This window comes from Columba livia, chromosome 1 (assembly GCF_036013475.1).
Source record: "Columba livia isolate bColLiv1 breed racing homer chromosome 1, bColLiv1.pat.W.v2, whole genome shotgun sequence".
In the NCBI taxonomy this organism is placed as follows: Eukaryota; Metazoa; Chordata; class Aves; order Columbiformes; family Columbidae; genus Columba; species Columba livia.
Genome location: NC_088602.1, coordinates 160,144,767 through 160,172,368, shown reverse-complemented (window position 1 = coordinate 160,172,368; position 27,602 = coordinate 160,144,767). Strand labels below are relative to the sequence as shown.

The following is a 27,602-nucleotide window of genomic DNA, read 5'->3' as shown; positions in this document are numbered from 1 at the left end:
TCCAGGATAGTAAAGTCACTGGAGACTGACAAATTATTTTTGTGAGGGCAAATGACTGTATGTGTTTAAAATGATGGTAAAGATTCTGAAATAACAAGAAGAGAAGCTATTGTTGAGAGAAAAAAAAAAGTATGACAGCCATAAAAATATTACTTAATGAAAATAGTGAAAACTTGGAGATTTAAGTTTGAAAGCATACATGCATTGTATGATATGTAATACATATTTTGAAAACTGTTATCTTTTCAGGAAGAAGGACAGGCTTGCTGAGTTCATCTACTCACATAAGGAGGTGGAGGCTATTCACATGGAGGCTTTTCTCAAAAGCTTGACAAGTATGGGCTATAGGAGCAAAAAGCAAAGGAGCAAAAAGGAGCAAAAGCAAAAAGTAAAGCACCATGCACAAACTTTTAACTTTCTGCTCTAAAACCTATGAAAGAAAAACATTTCTAAGTTGCATGGCAGTATAACTGGGGCCTGAAAATTTCACAGAATAAATGTCAGCTGTGTTTCTGAGGTCATCATCACTCAGGAAAATGAACTTATTTAAAGCAGTTGAATATACTTCTCCATATGCTAGAAAACTATTTCTAAATAAACTGTTCTCAGGTAAACTACATATGCATTTCTACATATGTAAAAGCCTAAATATGATGGTGTTCGTGCAAAGATCAACATCTAAATAAAATTATCTTTTGCTGACACTTTGGTAGATAATTCTGATCAGGTTGCAGTGTAGACTTCAGAATCCAAATCAGTGTAACATTACTTTCTAAACAATCAAACTGGTAATTGGGTATTGATTATCAAGGCCAGAGTCCTTCATGGCCTTGCCTGCTTAAAATGGACGTGAAATGTGACACGTGAAACGACTGAAGGTCTTGCGATGTTGTGACAACTGCTAGCAACATACCGAAAATTCTTCCTGAAACTTTAGGTTGTTGTTTGTGCAAAGCTCTTCAACATGTTGTAGGAAGGATTTCTTGCTTATTGGCCTGAAAGTAATGACAGAAGAATTAGAAACCTATAGGGAATTTCTTTGTCATTCTTTTTATTTTTATTTAACTGCAGTTTACTAATAATGTTTTCCAGTTCAACAGAAACTGATACTTATAGACACAAAATTATAAATTGCGTACAGCATGCTTATTTGGTTTGTTTTCAGTCACTTAAAATAGAAGGATTTTCTCTCCCTGTTCTTACCCGTCACCAAATTTTTAATATTGCTAATGTTAACAACACTGTTGGATAGGATTGTTTTTATAGGTAACAACATTGCAAAGTGAGGTTTTGACATTAATGTAAGTTTGTAAAGTTATCATTACATTCTAAAGTACATAATACTTCTTTGTCACACAGAAAACATTTTATACATTGCAAGGTTTTAGACATATAAAATACTGCAGTGACCTCATTCTCATAATGACATGGTTTTTAAACCCCAAGGAGTTTAAATATCCCTGTATTACTTCCCAAGCTAAAACACAGACATGCAGACTTCACCCCAGAGAGAGAGAAAGCATTTCTCCAGTTACCATGCAATTAGTCATGCTTTTATGATTTATACGCAGCCTGGAGTTTTTTTTCTAATAAACATAGAGGAGGGAACCACACATTGAGACTCACCAATGACCACAATATAAAAATCTTTAACCAACTTACTTGATGGATTTTCTATAACTAAGTAACCTGCAACAGAGATTTTTGTTAAATGTAGCAAGCTGAGAGTTAACCAATATTGTGCATGTTAATAGGTTTTGGATGAAATACTCAAGTAACTGAAGAACCAGATTTATTTCTCTCGTGGATGCAAATACTATTACATGTCAGATAACTTGGGTGATTGTGTTGTTTAGTTTTTATCTCAGGTATTGGCAGATATAGATACGGTAGTTACAGTTTCTATAATTCTCTTCAGATCATTTCACAGTGCTCTGGGCTCATATTACCCTGGGAAATCCATACTTCCAGCACACCACTTCACATACATTGACAGGCTTCATTTTACACTATGTCCTCAGTGCCGTTCTTCTAAGGACTGTTTCAGAGCATGAGGATAGGATTCATCTGACTGGACACCGACACCTATTTCTTAGTCACTCTAGATTCCTTTTATAATCATTGAAGAGAAATAGGCGTTATTTCATATCATTTTAAGCAGATATCTAAAATAAGTCACAGATGAATCATGCTATTGGTGTGCCTCTACGGAAACAAAACAGCTATGGCTGTATTTTTAAGAGCTTAAAAGTGAGTGCTAGTTTTCATGCTCATTTTCACACATTCACTGCTCTTTCTGGTGCATGGTGATTTTAAAAACTGGGGTACATGTTAAATCTTTAATTTGATCCCACAGCAGGTGAAATGAGGATGATACATGAGCATCTACACTCGGGGGACTTTCAGATAGCCTTGGAACTTGGTCATCATCATCACCTCTGGCCCATTTTAAGAACATCTCAGCCTTACGGATTTAGAAGCTAGGCTTTGGGCACTAAGACTCACAAAGCTTGTCTAAAAGACCGAGCCAAAAAATTTGAAGTAGTACAGTTTAAAAGATAATTTGCTTCTTCAAAAAATCTCTAAGCATGCCTTTTATATGTCTGTCTCTCCAAAAATCATACATTCTTATGTACAAATATTACAAAAATTATTCTATAATGCAAACACATATGTCTATTTTTAGTAGAATAATTTATTAGAAAAGCCAACAGTTTGCTTTAAAAATACTTTGTTTTGTGAAATTATTCTTAAATATTTAAATTTTAAATTAGATAATAAAATGAGATTAATACAATTGTTGAATAATTTATTATTAACCATCAGAGAAGCTAATTTCAAAGCTACTAAAGATTCCTTTGTGGTACATACTTTAGTAAGACAGTTCTCTTCAAACAAAGCAATCTGGCTGTGAAAGCCTTGCGTCAGTCTCACTGGAGTAAAAAGGAGCATAAGAATTCACAGAAAAAGGCTTAAACTTGAAGTGGATGCTAGGACAACTGAAGGAGAGTTTTAGGATGAAAAAGAAGGCAATAAGATGACAGAGCAAGCAACTATATTCAGACTTTTTTAGAAATCCAGCTATTGCTTACTGTATCACTTACAGATGAAACTACCTTCTAGTAATATGAACAACATCATAGAGCTAAAGTTTCCTGAAAAAAAAAGTATTCATAATAGCTGTGCCAATGTACTACATGCAAATATATTTGTCCTTGAGCAGAAAATAAACTTTTTTATTCAACTATCTTCACCATAGAAAAGCGAAGTCATCTCCCAATTGACATCTCCATTATTATATGAATACTGTTGACTTTCCTCCTCTCAAATTGATATCAATTAGGGGCTTACTGCTCCTAATTTGCAGTAAGCAAATGCAGTTTTGTCATTAGGAAATAAAAGTTACCGCTACGCTGTACATGAGCAACCTGGGTACGTCATTCATTGCTTCATTGCTGGAGGTACATGGATCCAACAACAAAGAACATGAGACAAGCAGCACCATTGATGCCAGCTTACTCAACAATAATTAATTTTTGTTACTTTTACTCAAAGCAGGGAAATAAAGCACTGAAATAGCTCAGGGAATGAATGAAACAGTGTTACATAAGTTGCTTTCTAGTTCATTTTTTTAGTATTAATGACAGGTGTTATTTTTTAAAGGCATAATCATATATTATCTTTCACAAGCAGTAAGCATTTTTAAAGAAGGCACCTGCAGATTGACAGTTTAATCTATCTGAGGGCAATTAAATGAAGAATTTGATTTTTAGAAATAGGGAGCTCTCACACTTCTTTGGCAGTTTGGAGAGTAAGATGATTTAATTTAAACACATAGGAAAATTAATGTCTAACTTGAAGACTGTGGCAAAGATGTTGGCTTTGTTGTGTAAGAAGGGATGAATTTTATGTGCTCACTAAAGACTTACAGCTATGCTCGGTTTCAGCATCCTCAAGCTTCAAAAATTAGCATTTTTTCCAAGTCCCTTGACTTGGAATATGTAATAATAATCTTATGGTATTTCACCAATGAACAAATTCTCATCTACCTGTAATCTTGTTCTCCAGATTTCCCAGTCTTTTGTATAAAACATAAAAATATAGATATCACTAGATTTTGATGAGCACAATTTAGAATCAAACCAAGAAGTTGCAAATTTCCCTGTTTCAGCTGGACAATTCCAGATTCCCACTTGTCTGACTTTGAAACTAGGAAAGAAAAACATTCTCAGAGATAAAGAATGCTTTATTGCCTTAAATCTGATTTTCTTTTAAAATAGTGTATTGTTTCACGTGGGGGATTTTTTTGAAGTCTATCAAAAATCTGAATCCCACTCAGATTACTTATGATAGAGCTAGAAAGAAGCCATTTATTTGTGTTGGCAGTGATAACTGAAGACCATATTGTCACACAGACGTGGCTTTCTCTCTGGGTCAATCATCTGAAAACCACAGGGAATTAAAACTTCGTCCAAATAGAAAACAACAGAAATGAGTATGTAGGCAAAAGGCTTAACTCATAAGCACCATTGACACTTCGTAGGACCAACAGAGGAACCAATTTTTAGCAAGTTAATTGAAAGCAATATGGAGCTTAACCCTTCCTAAATATTAAAGGCTGAAGGAAAGAGAACACATGCTCATTTCTTCCATTATACCAGAACATGTACATTCATAAACCTTGTACTCCTGGGATACAAAGCTCAGGAAGCCTGTTTTTGGCAGGTGATTGATTAGTAAACAAAAACTTGTTGAAAAAAAAAGCAAGACAGGAGCCATGTCTAGCCCCACTCTAAGAGAGAAGAAACATGGTATAGAGAAAGTATTGTCTGTGCAGAAGTGTTACCTTGAATACAGACACTTCCTGAATACAGGCCACAGTGTCTATAATTCAGAAATACTTCCTCTGAATCTGTGCCCCATTTACTCGACAAACTGTCTCATGTGGAATAAAACAAAAGCCTCAAAGCATCCACCACAAGGTGTATCTTTTCAAGGAAAAATTTTAAGAAACAGGGACCTACATGGCTTTATCCTTGCTGTAGAAACCACTGCAAAACTGCTGTGCCAGAGAAGTTGTCTCCTAGGTGAGCACCTGGAGTAGGGAAGGGTTACTTGTCTCTCACCAAACCCTGTGTGTCCTGAAAATTTATTGAGAGAGTCTATTCACAGCAGATGAATGTCTGCTTTTAAAGGTGACTTGCCCTATGGACATGTTACAAAAAGTAAATTATGAGAGGCCCCAGTATATGTATATTCAGGGTGCCTAATGATCCAATGTTTAATCCAGTTTAGACTGATGGACTATGTATGTTTTAAACAACAGTTGTTTTTTTCTGTTCTTGCCTGTCTCATACCATTTCCATCATCATGGAGATCAGTGTATGTCCCAAACATTCAAAGTCAGCATTTTGGCTTCATAAAACGGATCTCATTTTCCACTGAATTCAGTAAGACTTAACTCCCTGCATGCCCTCTGAAACTATAGCCCATTAATTAATTGCCTAACAAAGACTTGCGGAGAGATGGTGTATACCTATTAGCTAGTATTAATGAATTTCAGACACTTGAAGTTTTTCAAGTAATTTTTTTGATGACCATTATGTTAAAAAATTACTACAGGGAACTGTGATTTGCCATGAATTTCCTGATTTGAAAAAAATGTTGACCCCAAAAAAGTTTCAAAATTGGCAAAATGGTATACTTGGCACTTCTAAATTTGATGTTTCTTCTACTTAAACTGACTTTTGTAATGCAAGATAATTCATACTAAAAAAATTATGAAAATGTATGAAATAAAATGTTTTGATTAACCGATACTGAACATTTGCTGAGTTTTGCTTCTTTAAACTTTTCAAGCTTTTGAATTGTTGATCTGCTAAAAATGATAAAAAAAAAATATTTCCAGTCATTCTTACAGAACAGGAAAATCCTCTTCTACTTCTTTTTATTTCTCATGTGATCCCAGCTGCACAGATTTTTTTGAGAATATGAGCCAAGATCATAGGCCATGATCCACTAAACATGAGAGAATGTCTGAAGAGACAATGCAGGAGAAGAAGAATCTCACAGAGCAGGCTAGAGTATTTTGATTCTGTGGATGAACTGTGTCAGCTGCAAGTCCATGCTTTACTGATTTATAGTAGCTAACCTAATAAATAATATACTGGTTGAGAAATGACAAAACAGTTGGTTTCCAAAGCATCTCCTTTAAATGAACACTGAACTGGATGATTGGTAGGTACAGAAAAAATCTATACTGCTCTTTTATTCACCTACGATTTTCACACAAACTCCCCCCGTCACCCTTTTAGGGTAGGAAGTATACTTAGTTGGACAATTAAAATCAGATTTCAGCTGACTTATTGCTACCCAAGAAATACAAACAAGCCAGCCTGGAAAAGGAAACTGTCCATCTATGTTTTCCTCGGGGAATAACCTGATGAAATTTAACAAGGGAAAGTGTAGAGTCCTGCATCTGGGCAGGAACAACCCCAGGTTCCAGTATAGGTTGGGAAATTACATATTAGAGAGCAGTGTAGGGGAAAGGGACCTGGGGGTCCTGGTGGACAACAGGATGACCATGAGCCAGCACTGTGCCCTTGTGGCCAGGAAGGCCAATGGCATCCTGGGGTATATTAGAAGGGGGGTGGCCAGTAGATCGAGAGAGGTTCTCCTTCCCCTCTACTCTGCCCTGGTGAGACCACATCTGGAATATTGTGTCCAGTTCTGGACCCCTCAGTTCAAGAAGGACAGGGAACTGCTGGAGAGGGTCCAGCGTAGGGCAACCAAGATGATTAAGGGAGTGGAGCACCTCCCTTATGAAGAAAGGCTGAGGGAGCTGGGGCTCTTTAGTTTGGAGAAGAGGAGACTAAGGGGGAACCTCATTAATGTTTATAAATATATAAAGGGTGAGTGCCATGAGGATGGAGCCAGGCTCTTCTTGGTGGCAAGCAATGATAGGACAAGGGGTAATGGGATCAAGCTGGAACACAAGAGGTTCCGCTTAAATTTGAGAAAAAACTTCTTCTCAGTGAGGGTGACAGAGCACTGGAACAGGCTGCCCAGGGAGGTTGTGGAGTCTCCTTCTCTGGAGACATTCAAAACCCGCCTGGACATGTTCCTGTGCGACCTCACCTAGGCGTTCCTGCTCCAGCAGGGGGATTGGACTAGATGATCTTTTGAGGTCCCTTCCAATCCCAAACGTACTGTGATACTGTGATGCTGTGATTTACAAGATGTCATGAATTGAAACTGGCATTCTGCAGCACAGCAAGCTTGGCAAATGCAGCCAACATAGGCCAGTAGGTTATGGAGATACAGTGATGCACAGTCCCATTCCAAATGCTTGGTAGATGTGTGAAGGTTACACTGTAGTCATCAACATGTAATACAATAATTTATCATGCCACTGCTTTAACCACAAATCATGAGAATTATAAGTACAACACAAGAACTGGAACTGTGATTGACTTCTACGTAGCTATTCCCTGAATGCAACAGCTACAAAAGCTCTTTCATGGTGTAACTGTGGAAGTCTGAAAACAGGTAGCAAAACTATTTTAGATGTCAGATTTTGCAGTAAGCTTCCTTGCTTCTGCCAGCTTCTTGATCCAGCTCATTGTTACCAGGAAGGATGTATCTATTAATATGTGAAAGACAGCATTAAAGATATCTAAAATCTCTCTTTTGGCCACTGAAATTGCCAGAACAGAATCTTAGACATACTGAAACATTCTTTAAAGCTTTAAAAAAGGCCATAGTAAACTAAAACGTTTTCAGCAGATATCTTGCCCCTCATTACTGTATGTATGTTACCAATAAGGGTCTCATAGTATGTTTACCCATTTCCAGCTGAAAATATGGCATGAATCGTATCTTGAGTGCCTTCCTTTCAGACTTCCACAGCTTGTTGTAATGTCCAACAAAAGACCTGGGCAAGAAGCCTGCTGTAGCTTCAGTGCAGCTACTGTTTGAAAACTAATAATCCAAAATTTAACAGCTGGATCCTGTACCTTTGAAGAATGGCAGAAGAGCGGAGTCTTTGCTTTTGTCCATTAAAGGAGTGGGGAAGGAGGAAATAGAAAAATACAGACGGTAGGACATGCATAAATTGCAAATAAAAATGTGAGACTGACATTAAGAAAAGGATGATGTAACTAAAACTGCTGAAGCACTGTCCAGTAAAGGCCTTACTGTGCATAAATCACATAACAAAGTGCACACAACTATGAAATATTATAGTTCACAGGTACCCTATAGAGTTTGAGACTGTATAAATCCAAACTATATTACATATAATTGAGACAAAAAAGTGGTATAATCGTGCTCTACAAACTCATAAAGGATTTGACTATAAAAGTGTAGATATGTTGCTGAGATTGTAGTGGCGTAGTACAAAACAGCTGCAGTATAAGTGAGTGCAAAAGGCAGTTGAGAAAAAAATAAACTTCCTAAGTACATTGTTCTAACTGCCAAAGGAAAGAAACAGCATGTTTCTTCTGTTACATTTGCACCACATTTGCTTCAAGGATAGATTGTATATGTCAGTGCTATGTCATCAGAATCTATTATAATTTCCATGTCAATTGCCCTGATTTATTTCAAAGTAGTTGTGGAACTGTTGTATGTTAGGGACTACAAATAAACAGGATTTTATTATGACAAACACCACTGTTTGTCATTAGTACAGCTGCAAAGATTGACATTTCATCTTGGTTAACTATAATCATTCAATATGGTATGGCAGCACACAGGTTAAGAGAACAGAACAGAAAACACACCACACTGCTTCAATAATGCAAAAACTTACTGGATGACAAATATCTCCTTGCGTCTAAAGAAAAATGAAGAGTATCTGGAAGTAAAATCCATTAACACTTTAGTATATAAACAAAATTAGTACTACTCTTATTCAGCTAACAGTTTGGAAACAAGCTCATTTCGAAGATCCATCAAGATCATTTATACAAGTTGCAGTTATCATAGTGCATTGGCAATAGTTCTGTCTTCAGAGCATGTTTTCCGTTGTTATTAGCAGGTACTAAACAACACAATCTGAATGACATGTGCTCCACACAGAACATACCACATCCATTACGTCAATGATTTCCAGATGATTCATAGTATGTTTTCTCATCTGTTACAAGCAGCCGCTCCTGCATGCGCTATTTTGAACAGGTTTGTACCTGCAATCAACTTACTCTGTACCACACACATAGATATACACACACTCAAACAAAACAGGTCAACAGCTACAACCTTTCATCTTCCAGCTCTTCCCAGTCTGGAACAGTAGGATCCCTGACTGCTGGGGCAAGACTATTTTAGGCTTCTCATCTTTAAGGAGACTGCCTACCACAGTGCTTCATCTGTGACACAGCAGGGAGAATACACACAGGTAAAGAATGTTCACTAAACATTTGTAACTCAGTTGGATGTCATATATTATTGAGAATCATCATTATATTTACTCGGTGAACAACCTCCATATTTCTGGCAGTCAGAAAGAGCAGTTTTCCTTCTGATAACTATCTGTTACGAGATTCTTTTTTGGAGAAAATATATGAATACCCTGGAACTGTGCATATGTCTTAAAGGAGTAGATGTCAGGATAACCACTGTGCTGACCACCATGGAAATCCAGATGTTATGCAAATCACCTTGTGAAAAAACACTTTCCAAATATCAGTTAAACAATGCCAGATTTGCTCTTGAATTAGCTGACTGTGACTTCTGGGAGTTTGACTCTTTCAAAATGCTTATGTAGGTTTGCAGTCTACACCAAATACTGGGCCATCAAACGAACTTATAAATTCTGCGTGTTTAAAAACACTGCCCTTTTTTTTTTTTTTTTTTTTTTTGCTAACACAATTAAACAGTGATTTGCACTTAGATCTTTATCTTCTTGTAAAAAGAGCTGAAGATTAAGTGATTTTCTAAAAGCTAGTGAGAAGTGTCTTGAGGGTGGAGGTCATTCTTTGAAAGAGGATCTCAGTGACCTGTGTAAATAAGAACACCACAAACACTTCCAAACAAGCAAAGGTCAGAAAGGGGTCATGGCTAAGCCCTTTTGGACTACTGTTTTGCCTAAGGAGTATGCTTACCGCGTAAATCTCTCATCCTTCAGCTCCAGGTCTGCCACTGTGATCAATTGATCCAGCTTAAATTTTGTGTCAATAATTTCAGCATCTCGTGGGGAGTATGTGCCTCCCTCTTTTTGCTTTTGTCGAATTCTAAACAGAAAATAATAGTGAAAAATAAACATGCAAAAGATTTAAGGATGTATATGTAAATACTATGATTAAATACTGAAAAACTGGAAACCTTGTCTTTTATTCGGTTTTCCCTTTTTACCATGTAAATTAGTCAAATCCAGCAGTTATTTTTGTCTAAAACTAGTAGGGAAAGAATCTAGCCTATGTATTCTTTTAGTTTTCTGTGGGACTACGGTGGGTCCATGCATTCCCTGACAGAGGGCATGGGAACAGAAATTAGCCTTGAAGATATTAAGGCCTACCCATGAGAAAGATGGGAGTAAAGGAGTATCCGGAGATGTTAAGGATGTACCCATGAGAGAGAAGGGAGTAAAAGTAACATTGATGGTAGCAAAAATAGCCAATGAGATGTTACTGCTGTAACTTGTAACCAACAGTGAAGAGACACATGAATTGCTCAAACTGTATAAAAATGCACTTGTGGTAAAAAATGGATCTACTACTTTCATCCTGGAAGAACTTGGTCTATGTCATTTGTCCATCTCAGCTGCAACAGTTTTCCTACATAAATTGTTTGGTAATGCCTGAATCACGCACCTGAGAAAGAACAGAACTTCTGTCAAAGGAGTAAACTAACATCACACATGCAGTACCCAGTCTGCTCCTTTACACAGGCATTTTGTTCACAATTTGAATTTAGAGGTCCATTTCTCTTTCACGTGTGAGACTTCAGTGTATTTATTATAACTGACAAATTCATTAGTAAGACAGAAAAGAGAATTTAGAGTATTTACTTCATATCAGGCTAACTCCAGCCAGCTGACACTCTGCTCTGTATCTAATAGAAGTGACTCTGAAAGTGCAAGATGAGCTACTGCTCCAGCATACCCTGTAGAGAAGTTTTTTCCCCCTTCATCTATGGAGGTTTGGAGGTTATGCTCACTAGGCTGAAGCTAGCCTTTGTGAATGTTTCTCTAAGTTTCTCAATTGCTTAAACTGTTCTTTAAAACATTTTTGAGTGCTTGCAAACATGATATGGCGAGAATACACAAATCTCACCTTGCAAAAGCATATACTGCAGCCACCAGAAGAACAACGGAAAGTATGCACAAAGTAACAGCAAGAATAACTTCTACAGATCTTCCCGACATCCCTTCACCTGCAACAGAAAGTGAAAAGCTAATATTTCATAGATTCACCTCAATGTGTACACTTCTGACAGGGTGAAATCAAGCAGTGAAGTAAGACGGACTCTTTTCTGTCTATACAACTGCATCTGTTTTGTGTCAGTCGAAGAGCTGCCCGAGAAACAAAGATATAACAAAACCAGAAACGATTTATTTAAAGGTTCCTAAGTATTGCTGATCTACGTAATACATAATGCTAATAGTACACATCTGTAGCTAGATGTGCAGCCATCCCCTGGTGCTTTTCAGTTTTACCCGCTAAGCGGGTTGGTAGGTCTCCACCACAGTAACATAAGCCTGAACACTGAGCTGAGCTCCTGCTTCAGCCTCCGTGCAGTGAAGAACAGACACAGCGCTCCATCAGCCAGAAATAATCAAGTTCCAGAAGTGGAAAAGGAAGAGCCACAACTCAAAAGCAATGAGGCTTGCAGACATCACTTACAGACACAAAATAAAAGGTGCTTTTTTGGAAATACTCTCCTCAGGGTGGTGAAAGAACCCACCTGGTGATTGGATGTGAACTTTCTGGATTAATCTTCCTCACTGACCATCAACTCATGCTCTTTATTTATGTGGAAATGAGTGATATTGTTAGGAATAACCCGCAGTAGTGCAAAAGTAATCATAAAGGCCTTTACGATAAAAAGGCAAAGGTGTTGGCATTCTAACCAGTCCTTCCAGGTGAGAATGAAGGCTCATTCAGAGACTGACAAACCATTTAGATTAGTAATTACTAGACCTCTTTTTGAACCTCTTTGGTGCTAAATTTCTGAGATTTATTTAATTTCTCAACCTTCCTGGTAGTCATGTCCCCATTTCAACCTCAGCCTCCTTTTTCCTTAGGCACATAGTGGAAATAAGAAAAGCAAGGGATTACTACTGCTGGTATTCTTCGCCTAGGTAGGTTTCTATACAAAAGGCAGTGTCAGAAAACCCCATTTTGTTTATTTCCTGTCTCACTAGCTTTGTATTTCACATGGAAAAATTCTACACTTACACAGGACTACCAGCTTCCCCACAACGATTTGCTGAAGTGGGTATCAGAGTTTATGAAAGGGTTATAAGCTGCCTTGATGTATTAGAAGTTTAAACAATATTTGTCACCACATCTCAATTATCTCATGGAAAAATCCTGACCTTTCATTGTAGTATGGACGTTACTTTTGCAATGTCAGTCATGTGTTATGAGGAAGAAACTCCACTTCCCCAGCTCAAGAGGAGAATTGTGGCACGCCAAGTATGATTGAGTGGGAGCACCATATTAAAATGTATCCTTTTCTTTAATTAAAAAATCATGATTGCAGCTTTGAATTTCAATATTTTCTGCTTCAGTGTTCCTCCCTAGCAAAATTCCTATTGTTTAACAAGAGCATCTGACATCTGTCACAGAGAACTCTCTCACAGGTTTTCCATATTTTTTTCTGCTTCAAACATATTTAACATGCAGTATTAAATTGCATAGACACAAGCTTAGCCTTCTGGTTTTCCAGATCAAAGACCTACCTATTCTATAAGGAGATTTAAAAACCAAAATAACCTAGCCATTCATATCTCTGACAAAATTCAAATTAGTCTTTTATCTACTAATATTAAAGTGTCATGCTGGAAAAACACAAATTTCAGTGATTATTAAGTCTTCTTAAATTATTTCTTTAAGTATTGCAGAATTTTCTGTTAGAAACAGGAAAGTTTCCTGGAGGACTGGATAGTCAGACTAATTTCTGGTAGACTTGTTTTCCTTAACTGGACATGTAGTCTTTCTGTCACTGGGCAAGCTATTTGCTTCATTGCTTTAGAACTTTTAAACTTAGAACATGTAAAGATAACTTTTATGTTGCAGTTTCCAAAACATTCAAGGCTAGAGAAATAGCCACAGATCATTTCAGAATATTCAGGTAGTGAATTAACATTTGAAGATTGTCAGTATCAGATCATGTAGCGAATTTCTAACATGGATTAAATGAATAAGGGAGCTCATATCACAGAAGAGAAATGCCAAATGAAAAATATGTGCCCACTAAAATTCTTCTGGGTACTCAACCAGTTGTCTTGGGATCCCTTTTCAGAAAGTCAGGGCTAATGCTTAGCCAAGTAAGTTTTGGCTTACCAATAGATTAAAAGAATTTACAGATCTTATTGCAATCTGCTATGACAGTTCATTCCCAGTTTTGGGGGTAAATCAACACTGCCATGGAATAATTTATTTATTTATTATTTATTATTAAGATTTGAGACCACATAACAGCTGGCCTATTGGCCAGGGACATCAGAACCAGAGGGGCTCTATAAGATGATATTAATTCACAAATTAATCTGGAGCTTTGTCTGTATCTAAAGGCTGAAGGGTGAAAGGGTCGTGTCCTCAGATGAGCTGCCACTAGAAGGAACGATCTGCAGCCAAGAGGTTTCCTACACTGGGCTCACTGGAATAGCTCTACATCCAACATAGATGGAAACAGTACAGCATCTGGTAGCTCACCAAGCAAGATGAGCTGTCCTGGCAAAATGGTAATTTTACCAATATGACTGAATTTCTGCTAAAGAACTTTGTCAATAATGCTTCTTCATTTAACAGTCCAGGCGGAGGTAAGACCCCTTGACAACCTCAAAAGAACATACAGGGAATGAATATGTTTCCTCAGCCACAATGGTTAAACTAGGTCCAACAAAAGCAGAGATTATTTACTTCAGAAAAAAACATTTTACTAGAAAGAAATGTGGAATTGTAGAGGCTCTTTGGAAATAAAGAAATATTTTAATAAATGATACTTTCCTTACCTAAAGTTTTGACAGGGTCAGAATAGTCAGAATCTGTAAATTGTCCTTTAATGTTAGTTGCTCTGAACTTAAATCTGTGAAATAAACCCAAGAAAACTAATGAAATGAAAGTTTATGTGTATTTTCTTAATTATTATTTCACTTAGAAACTAAGAACTATTTTTCAGTTTTAGCATAATATAAACTGGAATCATTATTCACCTGCCAAAGTGACATTATGACAGACATCAGGGACACAGTGTCAATTCTTAAACATATAACCAAACTATGTGAATTACTTATCTCGAATTTGCACTTATTTAATTTAGAAGCTCAATAAGAATCTTTAGTTACCTAAAACACTTTTTTAAAATTGTCTTCCATATTTATGCTCAGCCAAAAAAATTAAAACTAGAGACACATGAAGATCATTTCGATCTCCACTTTTTCATAATTGAACTACACATTTTGTATGCATGTAGAAATTTATATTTCACTTAAATCTTTCTCTTGGTCAAACATAGAGACAAATGTACTTACAGGTACTGCTTTCTTGGTTTCAGTGGGCCATTACATATTTTGTCTTGACTGCTTGATATCATACATGTAGTATCAGCACCTATGATATATATCTCTTCTTTGCCACTCAGATTTTCTTTTCCTTCTATACATGGTGGGTTTGGAAAGCCATCATTTGTAAAATATGGCCTCGGTCTGTTGAAGTAGGCATCATACCACTTAGTAACATTCCCATCATGCTGAGCTATTGTCAAGAAAACAAATAATCAGAAACAATTTACATTCTCACCAGGCTGTAATTAAAGAAGTTAAATATGAAATTATTTTTTTAATAACTTAGCATGCTAGCAATGCCATTTATACAACTAAGTTTATAACTGTGTTTGCACTTGAACCCAAATTTCTATGTTTTGCTAGCTCGGAGTAAGTCAGCTGAATCATAAGTAGAAAATTTCAGGGGTAGTCTGACACAAGAGCTCTGCATGTACAGAATATCGCTTGTGCAAGACACTTGACTTTGAAATTGAGCATGCCTAGCAAAGATGGTAAAAAGACAGTAGAAAACAGTAAAGACCGTTGCATAAATGAATTTACTAGGTTTCTTTAAGTGACCAGTACTCAGCAACTCAGGAGAAAAAGCTTCAAAATGTGGCTTAACATGGTATTTGCATATCTATCAGTTCAAGAGAATCTTCATAGCAAAAGCTATGAAGTAAATGTCTGTAGCATTAATACTAAAATGAAAAATTCAGAAAAAGGTGAGAGACTTAATGTGAATTCACTTAATGTGAATGTTTTACACATTCTAACCCACAGTCTACAGAAGGGATTTATATAAATCCCTCTGCCCCTGTTATGAAATGGAAATATCAGCTGCATATGACTGCATTCTTTTATAGGCAACACTAATAGCAACAGAAGAAGAACCTCACAAAAAGCAGCTTTCACAAACGCCTTTTTTTTTTTCCAAGGAAATAGGAAGTAAGGAAAAGGTAACGATAACAATTGTTGGCAAGTGTTTCCAAAATCCAGTACGCAGCCCACAGGTATTGTGAAAGACATCTTTCCTCTTAGTACTGTTGCCACAGGTAAAGGTACGTTGTTAGCTGTTTTCGAAAGTGAAATTAGTGAGTACGAAGAAAAGAAATAAAAAAGACAAACAGCCTGAAAATAAATAAATAAAAACAAAGAAAAAAAAAGTCAATAGAATTTACAAAATTTTACCTCCAGCTTCCACAACAAGAACTTGTATCTTCTTGATAGGGCCATGATCATCGCTGTAATAACATATCGGCATTCTGATCGTAATTGTTGTAGCTGTGACTAGTAATGCCCCATCGGTATCATAAACTGGTGCTGGTTTCTTTTTAGGCCGTGGTGGTTCTGTTTTTAAACAAAGATATACCACAGAGTTTTGGTTTAAATTGTTTTCGCTACAAGTACTTTGTTCAGGCACATAGCTGTGTTATGCAAGATAAATCTCCAGCACATTTTCAGAGACAACTTAATGTTCTACTTAATGCCTTAAGCCTCTAAAAACTTTATTCTGATAAATGCTTCTGCATATCAGTTTTCAATTTAACAGAAAACAAGACAAAGACTGAGTCTTAGTTTTTCAGTGAATTTAAATCCGTTATTGTATTTATTTCCACAACCGTGATACTGTATACTTAACTGTACCTCTGTGATAGTCTTCTAAGCTGTTCGCTAACAGTAACTGAAATACTGAAGTCAATATGATTACTTCAGCAAGTCTGCACATGGTTTAGAGTATCATTCAGATGTGAATAGGAAATGATCAGTGATATGCAGCAAATCTGACCACTATAATTCAAGGCTGTCAGCTACATGTTCCAGTTCCTACATTATTTGATCTCTAACAGACAAAGGTACACAGCTATGTACTCACAGGGAGAAAAGCAATTTCCTCAGCATTTATAGAGATTTCAGCTAAAGGGCAACTTATGAAACATACCTTTGATATCCATGGTTATTTTCAATTGAATTTTTGGCCCTGCACCAGCACCATTTATGGCATACACCTTAAAAACAAACAAACACACACACACACTTCTTTTAATGAGTATTTTTAATAGCTTCAAATTGGCTAAGCCTGGATATATTTGAAGCAAAAATGAATGCTGAAATACTCCTTTCGTCATTCACACTTTGCTGGAACTTATTCTAAATTTCTTTATAATCCTAAGTACAGTAACACTTATAGCAAGGTCCCCTTGCAGAACTGGACCATTCATCTAAGCAAAATGAGCAATGCAAATGGCAGAATTAAGAGAGGGATTTAGTCTTGTATCTGTGACAATGGGTCACAGGCTGCTTTGCCAGCACATGATCTGGTGGTTGAGGACAAAGCCAACCACTAGTGATATGTTCTGCTTCCATTCTCTCCACCCTCTTCATTGCTTCCCTCGTTCCTCAGACTTGTCTCTCATTCCACCCAGCTAACATTCTGGGCATGAAAATCTCATAGTCAGTCTAGGTTTGTGTTCCTGTTCAGACTAGTCTCCCACTCATATGAAAGAAAAAAGATCACAAATTAAAAGTGTCAGTTCTTACGCTGACATTATAGGTGTGTCCTCCTTTTAGTCCTTCTATCATGGCAGTGACTGACTGATCTGTTTTATCAATGACACTAAGGTTGTGAATTCGAGTGGCAGCGGGGTCATCTTCGTTGTAAACCACAGCTTGATACACCTGAATATTTCCATTCGGTTCAGATGGTGGCACAAATGTTACTTGGAACTTTGTTACTTCATCTGGTATCTTCTGAAAGGTTATGTTGTTAGGTGGGTCTTCAGGCACTGAAACAAATATTTCAATTATCCATTCAATCAGTTTACTACTATTGCTATTAGAGTAAAACCTGAAAATTACAAGTTATATTTTTGAACATCACAATTGTTTCATTGGTATTTTCTGTTTTTAGTAAAACATTTCAAATAGTTATTGCATAAGTAAATGTAAATACAATAAAAAGGTAAATATTTAGTGAAATATTGTTATTAAAGATAGCATTTAATGCTAGCAAAATTAAAAATAATTATTAGATAACCCCAGTAGTTTCTACTCGGGAGAAGTTCCCTCTGATTTTCTACTCAGAAAGCCTGAGGGCATCATTATACATTGAAATACAACCAGGGTAAACAAATTCCTGTGTGAGCTGACAAGCAAGAAGCAAGTGTTAGTCTTGAGTATCCCTTTCTGAAAGCTCCCTGTCAACAGCAAGCTCCCTCCCAACACATAAACAAGCCACCGTGCTCCTGAGAGTCTCTGCTTATCACAGCTGACTCTTCAGGAAAAGCTTTCCCTTAGCTGATGCCCAGACACAAACACAACACGCGTTTTTCCCAAAGACAGTTTTTATCAAATGCTTATTCCAGTAGCTTATTCTCACGACAGCAAAGGTATAAATCATTTTCCCAATGTCCCTATTGGAAAGAAAAGGCTGTAACATTCTTTCCAGGCAGCTAAATATTTATTGCTCCACAGACAAGTATGTAGCGTGATCTCAAAATAGTGAAATCAAGCAACTGAACATAACCACATTCACTTGACCAAGGATTTAGATGCAGTTGTTGTATCTTCCAGGTTTTTTACACCAGCCAAGAAATGCTTACTCAGGCTTCTCTGGAGTAAATCTATGTAGATTGGTCCTAACTCAGCCATATGCTAGACTGTACAAACCAGCTGAGACAAGGTGAGATGCAAAAAATCACTGTTCTTCTCTAAGGTTACTAAACCTCCTAATGTATCATGTTTTTAAATAAAAAAAGGACTACCACAAAAGTAAACTCACAGGACAGACCCAGCAATCACCTAATTTAATTTTCATTCATTTTTTCCACAGTAAAAGACTATGTCTGCCTCCAGAGACATAAATAGGTCTCAAAAACCTTAGAATTTAACATATTAGAGGCATTAGAAAGATATATATATGCACATAGTCATATATATCGGACACTGGATTTTCATACATCAAAGGAAAGATAAATGATAAATACAGTCACTGTGTAGTCTGTCTAAATCTGAAATTAACCTGAGTATATAACTAAAAAAAGTCAACTTGCAGCTAACCTCGCTGGAGAGAAGGCATCTGTAGTTTATACACAGCTGATAACCAGTTTGAATGAAACAAAACTTCAATATCTTTTAAGAAATTTTTTTGCTGCTTGGTTTGTCTGTCTAACTGTCCTTAGTGAACAATTCAAAACCAGTAAAGACAATAGACACAACATAACCAGGCACTGTGTATGTAAAGCTAGGACTATATCTTTCCCATGTACATCTGTTTATATTTTCCTAAGCAAATAGTATCTCCTCTTTTGTAATGTAGCCTCTTGGTATCACAAGGTCCTCACACACGTCCTCACTCTCATCTCTCAGTTTTATTTATCTGAATAACTTAATAGCATCAGAATCCTTTGTCACCTCAGTATCTACTTCATTCTCCAGATTGTTTTAAATCTGTGGAAGAGGTGACAAACACAGTTCTCTGTGGGCCTTCACTAGCAACCTTCTTCCACTGAGAATGTACGGATTGTCTTCTCAGGTCAGTACAGGTACTATTTATAAATGGTAGGATTCACTTCACTTGATTTTTCTGTTTGAATTTTGCATCAAGACCAAGGATGTCATCTAGGGTTTTCAATAGTCTCTTACAGAAAACAGGCACCTCCACAGGTGAGAGTCATCCCTTTCTCAGACAGGTATCTTACGTATACATGATAATATAGCTAGGACCTCTCTTCATTGACTACAGAGGTAATCTAGATGGCTGTGTTCCATGCATTCATATTTTACATGAAACAAGTTATGATCTCTGCATTACTAAAGCTAAATCTTAGTATTTATTATCACCATCACTTTCTCACTGACTGATGCCTTTTAAATATTAAAGAAAAAATATTTTGAGAACAAATCTGCATTAAAAGTGCACCATGTGTTCAAACTTGTCATTTATTTGTCAGATGAAAGAAAAATTGTAAAGTTTGGTCCATAGAAAGTAGAGAAAAATACAAACCTGCTTCAAAGGTGGAGACAATAACTGGAGAACTAGCCTTGCCTTCAAGGAGTGCAGCAGTAACATCCCCCGTAAAGGCAATGATTACTACAGAATACCTTGTAAAGGCTTTTAAATCAGAAATTTCTAATACTTTAGCCTCATCATTTGTCTTCAGAAACTGAGCTTTATAATTATCATTATCTACCTGCAAAATAATAATAAAAGAAAAATGATTACAAGACTTGAAACAGCCCAAAGCAGGATATTACTATTTAAACAGCTTTTTGACTTTTATCTTTCCAGTTTCCTAACCATTTCACAAGAAGTCTCTAGCTACCAAGACAAGAAAGCTGCACAGAGGCGTACACTCCATTCCTCCCCCATGTGTTGCCTCTTTAGCACCTCACGTAGGATGAGGTGAAGGAAATGGGCTGTTTGCTTGGCACTGCCTTCCACCAAGCAAACATGAACTGATTGATATTCACTGGGCCAGGGGAGCTGTAGTGACCTGAAATGGGAATCAAATGAGGCAGAGATCCAGAAGATGAGCATCTATACAGCAGAAAATGGTTTGGAATAAAAATAGAAAATTAAAAGTAGGCAGCCATACATAATGTTAACAAGGCTGAAGAAAGTGTCATTCCTCTTGGTATATATTAATAGAAGCACTACTATTAATAGAAGACAGTGAGAAGGGAGTAATTCTCTCACTAGAAAAGCTGGAAAGCAGAAATAATTTGGGTTCAATCTAGAAAATGAAGGATGGTGAAAGACATAGTAGTAACTTCAATATATAAAAAGTACAGAACTAAATTGAAGATAATCCTTTGTTTCCAGTGTTCATAAAAACACAAATAGAAATTTTATTTACATCAAAAAAAGAGATATTAGAATTAAAATTTACAAAAATTTCAATACTTAAATATATAACTAAAACTATGACTATAAGTTTAGTGAAAAATACAACAATCTACTGAAGGTTGCTGAGCAACTTTCAGCACTGAACGTTTTTAAGAAAAGAATAATGAATCATTTGTGAGGAAGACTTTAGGTATACTGGTTTCTGTGTTAGAGCTGGCTGTGGTCTGCATGATATCTTGGGATCCCTATCATCCATACATCTCAAAAAATCTGTACTTCTGTATAAAAATCTACATCTACAGCGTTGGGCTTTATATCCAACTAATAACTTACAATATTCACTTAAAAAAGGAAAAAAGTGAATGGCAGCTTTTCTAGTGTTTGATCAGGTATCATTTACAAAATTCTTTTAATGTCTATTCCCACTACCTCAGTTAATGATGTTTTCATTATTGTTTCTTCAGTGTGTAATTTGAAAAGAGGATTAGGTAGCTGTACAGTAGTTTTCCCACTGGATGAAATCTGTATTAAATGCAGCTGCTAAAACATTAGAATAGTTCAAGCATACCTTTTATTTGACAGATATGCATCTATCCCCACTGAGAATTAACCTGAACTAAACTTTCTGATGGACTAAACAGACATTCATTTCCTGGGATAGCCATCATGAGTTGAAACAGTTTTTCCTATCTGACTATCAAAAATCTGGCACATAAATATTTATACAAGAGCTAAAATACAATCACAGTACTATATCATTAAAATTATTTTAATGCTTCCCAAAGTTTAATGGTTCACTTCCATATTCCTTACTCATTTTCAGTGATATTTTATTCAGGACTACTAATTAGAGCAGGAATCAAGACAAACTGAAATAGGACTTGTAGGAATAATAATGAGGGAGTACTTTTTAGTTTTTCTGAACTATAAAGCCACAAGGAACATCCTAGAAATTTTAACAGAACTCTAATACAATTCACTAATGAACACTAATTACTACCTTTAAAAAATAAAGACATCACGGAGTAGAAATCTGAAATAATTGTCTTCTGTGAGCCTATTTTTATATAATTCTTAAAGATACTCAGTTGAGAACTAAAATGAGTAAAGTTACATGTACAGGAAGTTTGTGGTATTTGGACTCTTCATAAAAATTTTCCCACTGGGACAATAAAATATATACTCAAATTTTCACTGAAAAAGGATTGTGACAGCTTTATTTGCCTTTAAGAAGGAATACATTTGTCTACTAAGATGATTATCTACAGAGCTGACATCTGTAGTTACTGTTCATTAGATAGACAACATTTGATTACAAGGAATCCCTGAATGTAAAGCCAGATATATATTGGAAATATATTGGAAACCAAAACCAAAACAAAAAATGCCAGACAAACAAAAAACCCCAACACGACAAAACACTTTCTAAAAAACAAAATCAAAGCCCTCCAAATTTAATATTTAAAACAGGTTTTTAAGCTCCTTCCAAATGCTGGAAGGCTCAGATGAAACTCTCTATAGTTCATCTTACTTCATGAATTTTGCTATAACTTATATAGGTAATTTATGTCATTTTCATAGTGTAGAAGCAGACAACACCCTGTTTATACTTTAGGGATTATCAGACAGAGGATAAATTGTTTAATTACAAATTGATTAAATATTACACACACAAAAACTATCAAGCTTTGAAAATTGAATTTGGAAGTTTTATCAAAAGCATTACAATTATTTTTTCTGTTGATGCATTACAGTGCTGTTTAGTCAAAAGCGATAAGAATTTTTCATGAGGCAAAAGTCTTCTCTAACTTCAGTAAAGGAGAAATAAAAATTGTTATGAAGTTTCCATCAGCCTACCCAACAGGCCGAGGAGCCACTCCTTCCCTGTTAGTATTCCCTGTTATTGTATATACTTCAGCCTGTCGTAGTAATTCTGTGTTGTGTTCAAAACTGAACCGATTGCGCTCTTCATATTGTACAATGAAGTTAGAGGACAAGAAAATAACAGGACTACACATTACTCTCTCTTGTAACTTTACTGAGGAGCTTACAAATATTTGTCATTTTTTATCGATCTCCTTAGAAATTTTGGTTGCACAAAAATCTCAGCATTCATATTTTAGCGTATCTGTAATTCTTACAACTGATTCAGAAACATTGAAAATATACACATAATACTCTTACTCGCTGCTCAGAAAATTGAAATAACTTTCTATTTACAGCCTTTAAACAGTTTGAAGTAGTCTTAATTTTTTTTTTTTTTTTTTTTTTCAAATTATCTAACAGATTGATTCAAGCCTTTAAACCTGCAAACAGCAAGTTTTCCTGGGCATAGTCTTGTAAACTGCTTCCCATTTTCACTGATAGGCCTGTCTGTACAGTTTCTGGAAGAACGGGGAATTTATATCCTACTTAAAACTTTTCATGTGCTCGAACATAGAAAGTTTCATATCTTGCCAGAGGGCAGGAAATGAGGTTTATTAAAGGTTGTTTTAAGGAGCATTATAAGGGTAGTAGAAGATGAAAAGAGAAAGGCTACTAGAGCTTTTCACTCATGTCAGCCTTTTTTTTACTTATAAAGATCAAGGAGAAAGAAGTATTATTGTTGTGATAACAAAATACAGGCAATCTGATGGACAGAGCACCGAATGGAAAGTGGGAAGTCTAGTTTGACTTTAAAGTTTGGCCTCTGATGCGCCCTGTAACTTTGTACAAGTCACTTCCTTTTGCCAGGTCTTCTACCCTGGTTTGTAAAATCTTGACAGTGAACTTTTCTTTGCTTGAAGAAAAAAAAAGGTCATTATTATTTTTACCAGTAAACAGTATCATTATTGTTAGAAGGAGGTATGTACACCTCTGCAAAGCTCAGCTACTGTTTTCCTGTATACATTTATAGGTATAGTTTTTTTCTTCAAGACCTCTTATTAGCACACTTTTTTTTAATAACAAGTAATTAATTTATCTCCCATTAAGAAACTTATAAATCTGCAATTAATTCTTGTGTGGAGTTTATGTGGAAGTAAACACAGTCATATTGTTTTTCAATCCAGTTTATGTCTGTCCTGTAATTTCTATAAGAACATGTGCTGTGGTATTTATATCACCAAACTTTTGTATTACTACCAGCAATAAACCAGAGTTGCCTTACTGAGGTAATGTCTATGAGGTAGCATGTTGGTCCAGTAATGATGAGAGGTTCACTCCAGCTGATATTAATACTGTGAGGAGATGTAGCTAAAACAGTCACATTTTCCGGAGGACCATCTGGAGCTGTAGAAAAAAATATGTATGTGAATCATAGCCAAAGAAATTCACAACAAATAATTCAGTAATTTTACTGACCAGTAGAGATATTTTTCAAATTGAACCCCCCCACACACCTTTTTCACACATTTACCATTATACACTACTTACATAACTACAACATTTTCCTTTCTCATATATAAAGCATGCAGTTGGATTTAGAAACACATATTTCATTGCAATTGCTACAACTTTTCTAGAGTAAGAACTGCCTAAAACTTCATCTTAAATTGAAATTACAGGTTTTTTTTTCTAATTACAGGTTGTTTTGTATGTATTTTACATGGCATAAGCAAAATATATATACAACTATTTAGACAAATAGGCAAGCATAATGTATCCATTTATGTAAAAAAAAAGTCATTCAAGGAACAAGAAATTGTGAAAACACAAGGTCTTCTGCATGCTAGAAAAATTTTCCAGCAATGTTGGAAGGTACTAGTATAACACAAAGAATTTGATACAGAACAATATTTTATAGTTTAATTCAACTTACTCTTAACATGTTGAGAATCTCTGGAAAACACACACACATACAAAAGTGACAGGAATTGTAAGTGGGCAAGAATGTCCACATAATAACTGGTATTTTCCTAAAATTTCCTTTTGTGAAGGTGATACATGAATTAACCTAGTTATTATTCATGAATAACAAATTCATTAAATCATGACAATGACACAGCAATTTGCAGTAAGTGGTTTTGCTTTTTCATAACAACTGTGGTAAATTTCAGGAAAATAAAATTTGGTACATGTCAGTAAACAGGCTGCTATAGAAACAATAACAGATTTGTACATTTTTCCAGAATCTGGCTTCATGATGCCTTTTTATTTTTAAAGCTACCACAAAAAAAATCAGCTACGATTAACATATACCAGTTAAAAGTCTGTTATAAAACACAACAGAAGTGACTGCATCTATCCTAATCAGAAGATGCAGTCTCTTCTCTCAAACATGATTAATGCATGAGTATGTATTTTTTTCACCATTAATCATTAGGTAAGAGAGGTTTGATGAGGAAAATTAGAGTGTATATAAGGCTACTTAGATTTTCAAGTAGAAAACAGTTTAGGAAAAGGAAAAATAGCATAGAAGAAGGTATGTAGCTATTGAAATTATGTGTGAAAGATTAATGGGGAGAAATCATAAAATTTTGCATCATGGTTTCAGAATGAAACATGAAGATTTAGGAGCTGATATGATGCTATGAAGAGTTTAAAGTGTTGGATATAGGAGGTATACTGCTGTGCTGGGATTAGCAGGAATACACTAGACTTTGTAGTCGGAATCAAATTCAACCATTGGAAGCAGTCCCCCAAAATATTGAGTAGCATAGAACAACTGAAGGAAGAGCATAACTGAAGGAACTACAAAAGTGCATGGGAGTGGTGATGGAGGAGACTGCTCAGAGAAGGCTGGCTGTTGAGTGGGGTGCCAGAACAGATAGAACAAAATACAAGGGCAAACATGTTCCCTAAAAACTAGAATTAGCACAAATTAAGCTTATTTTGCAGGTAGTGCATGTCAGACTTGTTGCTCAGTGTCTTTTAGTGTGAACAGTGCTTTCAGTAACTATAGCAGTGGTATTACCTTTATCACCAGCTGAAATTTCTGAAAAACAGTATAAAATGATATATATAACTTCTCCAGCCTTAGTTTCCAAACCAACCAAGTTTCCGAAGACAATTTTCCATCACTTTTTATAGCATTAATAGAGCAGTTAATCTCTCAATATTTCGTTTTTCAGAAGCCAATTCAGGTTTATGCATTAGAGAATGATGGTGCAAAATAATTTTAAAGCATAATCTATTCCACAAATTATCCAACCTGAAGAAACTATGTGTATAATTTCCACATGCAGTTTATATTTGATTCATTTTTACATCTTTACAGGAAAAAAATAATTGAGTATGCTATGTTTAAAACAGCTAAAATACATCTAAACATTACTATCTGGTTTAGTTTCATCATGAAAATTACAATATCAGACATTAACTGAATGATACTGAAATTTAGGAATTTTGTCTGAAATAACCGCTATGATTAGAAGGAAAACTAGAAAATGAAATGTGTCTAACATGTCTCATGTCTTACAAAACCCATCTTTTTAAAAACCGTGTTTGCTTCAGAGGGTAACTGCCATATTCTGATTTAGGTTTGTTTGTGAAATGAATCTAGTCAATACAAGGCCATGATATCACTATACCCTTTCCCTTATAAATCACAGCAATTTACTCAGTAGAAATGACCTAGTCTTATTCTCTCATTCCCCCATAATCCAATCACTTCCTCTCATAAGCACTTTTCTCCTGGTTTTCACAATAATGCATTTTCTGTAACTAATAACCATCATTTCCTGATTATCATGCTTCTATCCTTGCACAGGAATGTGGGTCTTATGGAGGTCAGGGTCATCTTTCCCATCCATCTGTGTCCTGATGCTAAGGCAGCAGTTAAGTGTGTTAGATTGAAGATAAGTCTGGATAGCCCATCATTTAGCATAATCCTTAAAAATAAAACTGAATACTCCAGTCTTCTAACAGAAATTTGTGCTTGCTAGTTTGGTTAAGATGAGTACTTTTTAATTTTCCCAACAAAAAAATAAGTGTGAGGTTCAGTTATTTCATTTCATAATCACCTAGGTTACTTTTGCCTATATTTAAACATTCCTATCTTATATTAGGCCATATTTATTTTCCAATGTTTTGTTCTAAGAGAATGAAAGGAACAAAGAAACCCAAGTTCCCTCAGGCAAAATCTGCCAGAAGAAAGGCATAAAACAAGAGATGCAATCTCGTTGCTTTTCACGATATAGAAACATTTCTTGAAGTAAACCAAGCAGCAAGGTATTGGCACGGGTTGGGAAAGAAGGTGCTGAAAAGAGAAGCATAACCCTCTGCCCCATGCATCCATGTTCTAGTCTTCCTGGGACATTTGAACATCTGGGATTTTCCTTTGTACCTCTGTATATCCTGGCGTTAGGAGCCTTGGCAGTTCACCAAAAAGCATTGCAGTGTGTAACCGTATGAGATTCAAAACAAGGTCAGTGATCTCATTGCCATTCATTTTCCACCTAACACTGACCCTCCAAAGTGATTTTTCTCTTAGAAAGCACAAGTTTAGCCAATCTTATTCTCCTTATAAATGTAAACATGAAGCTCTGAGCAAGTGCAGGTGTGAGGGAACAAAGTTTACTCAACTATGGAAAATATTTCTTGCCCTTTCTCTTAGTGAGATACAGTTCTATGATCTTCTGTACCAGTAACTATGTAAATCCAGGTTATGTTGAGAATATTTCATGTTGCAGAGTATGTTTGGCTCTTGGGTAATCCATCAGCTAAGCAATAACAGTGCTATCAAACTGCTTTATGAGGCAGTAGGACAATTCCTGTGAGAATAATCTGCAAGACAGAAGCCTGAATAGTTTATCTGTGTGATGTGAAAACTGGACTGTACTGAACAACTTGTAAGATTTTCCACAGACTAACCCTATAACCACTTTCATTACAGAGCACAACCATTATTTTTTATTTGAAACTTACAAATGAGTTAAAGAAACTTAAAAAGAATTCCTGTAGCCTTGAATTTACCTTTGTAATGAACAACTGAAATAGCTAAGATTCTCACCTGAGTAACTAGATATTCAGAACTTCTAGGTATAGCTGCTTTACCACAACAGTAGAATACTCAGCATTTCTAAATGCAGAGAATATTCAGGGTTTCTGTAATGTAATTTT

General features: G+C 35.8%; 1 protein-coding gene across 4 annotated transcripts in view; it reads right to left on the bottom strand.

Annotated features, from left to right (window-relative positions):
• Window positions 1–27,602, bottom strand: part of PTPRQ (protein tyrosine phosphatase receptor type Q) — a 135,993-nt gene that overhangs the window by 21,585 nt on the left and 86,806 nt on the right. For 2 of the 4 annotated variants that reach the window (XM_065041380.1, XM_065041409.1), the window contains 12 exons: window positions 23,710–23,831; window positions 19,719–19,905; window positions 17,255–17,499; window positions 16,656–16,722; window positions 15,905–16,063; window positions 14,702–14,924; window positions 14,183–14,256; window positions 11,277–11,376; window positions 10,107–10,235; window positions 8,813–8,857; window positions 1,663–1,689; window positions 914–995 (listed from right to left, as the gene is read on the bottom strand). In XM_065041380.1, coding sequence (XP_064897452.1) covers window positions 914–995; window positions 1,663–1,689; window positions 8,813–8,857; window positions 10,107–10,235; window positions 11,277–11,376; window positions 14,183–14,256; window positions 14,702–14,924; window positions 15,905–16,063; window positions 16,656–16,722; window positions 17,255–17,499; window positions 19,719–19,905; window positions 23,710–23,831 — 1,460 coding nt within the window. The remainder of the gene's footprint in view (window positions 1–913; window positions 996–1,662; window positions 1,690–8,812; window positions 8,858–10,106; window positions 10,236–11,276; window positions 11,377–14,182; window positions 14,257–14,701; window positions 14,925–15,904; window positions 16,064–16,655; window positions 16,723–17,254; window positions 17,500–19,718; window positions 19,906–23,709; window positions 23,832–27,602) is intronic. The other 2 variants (XM_065041391.1, XM_065041399.1) reach the window with 2 other exon arrangements.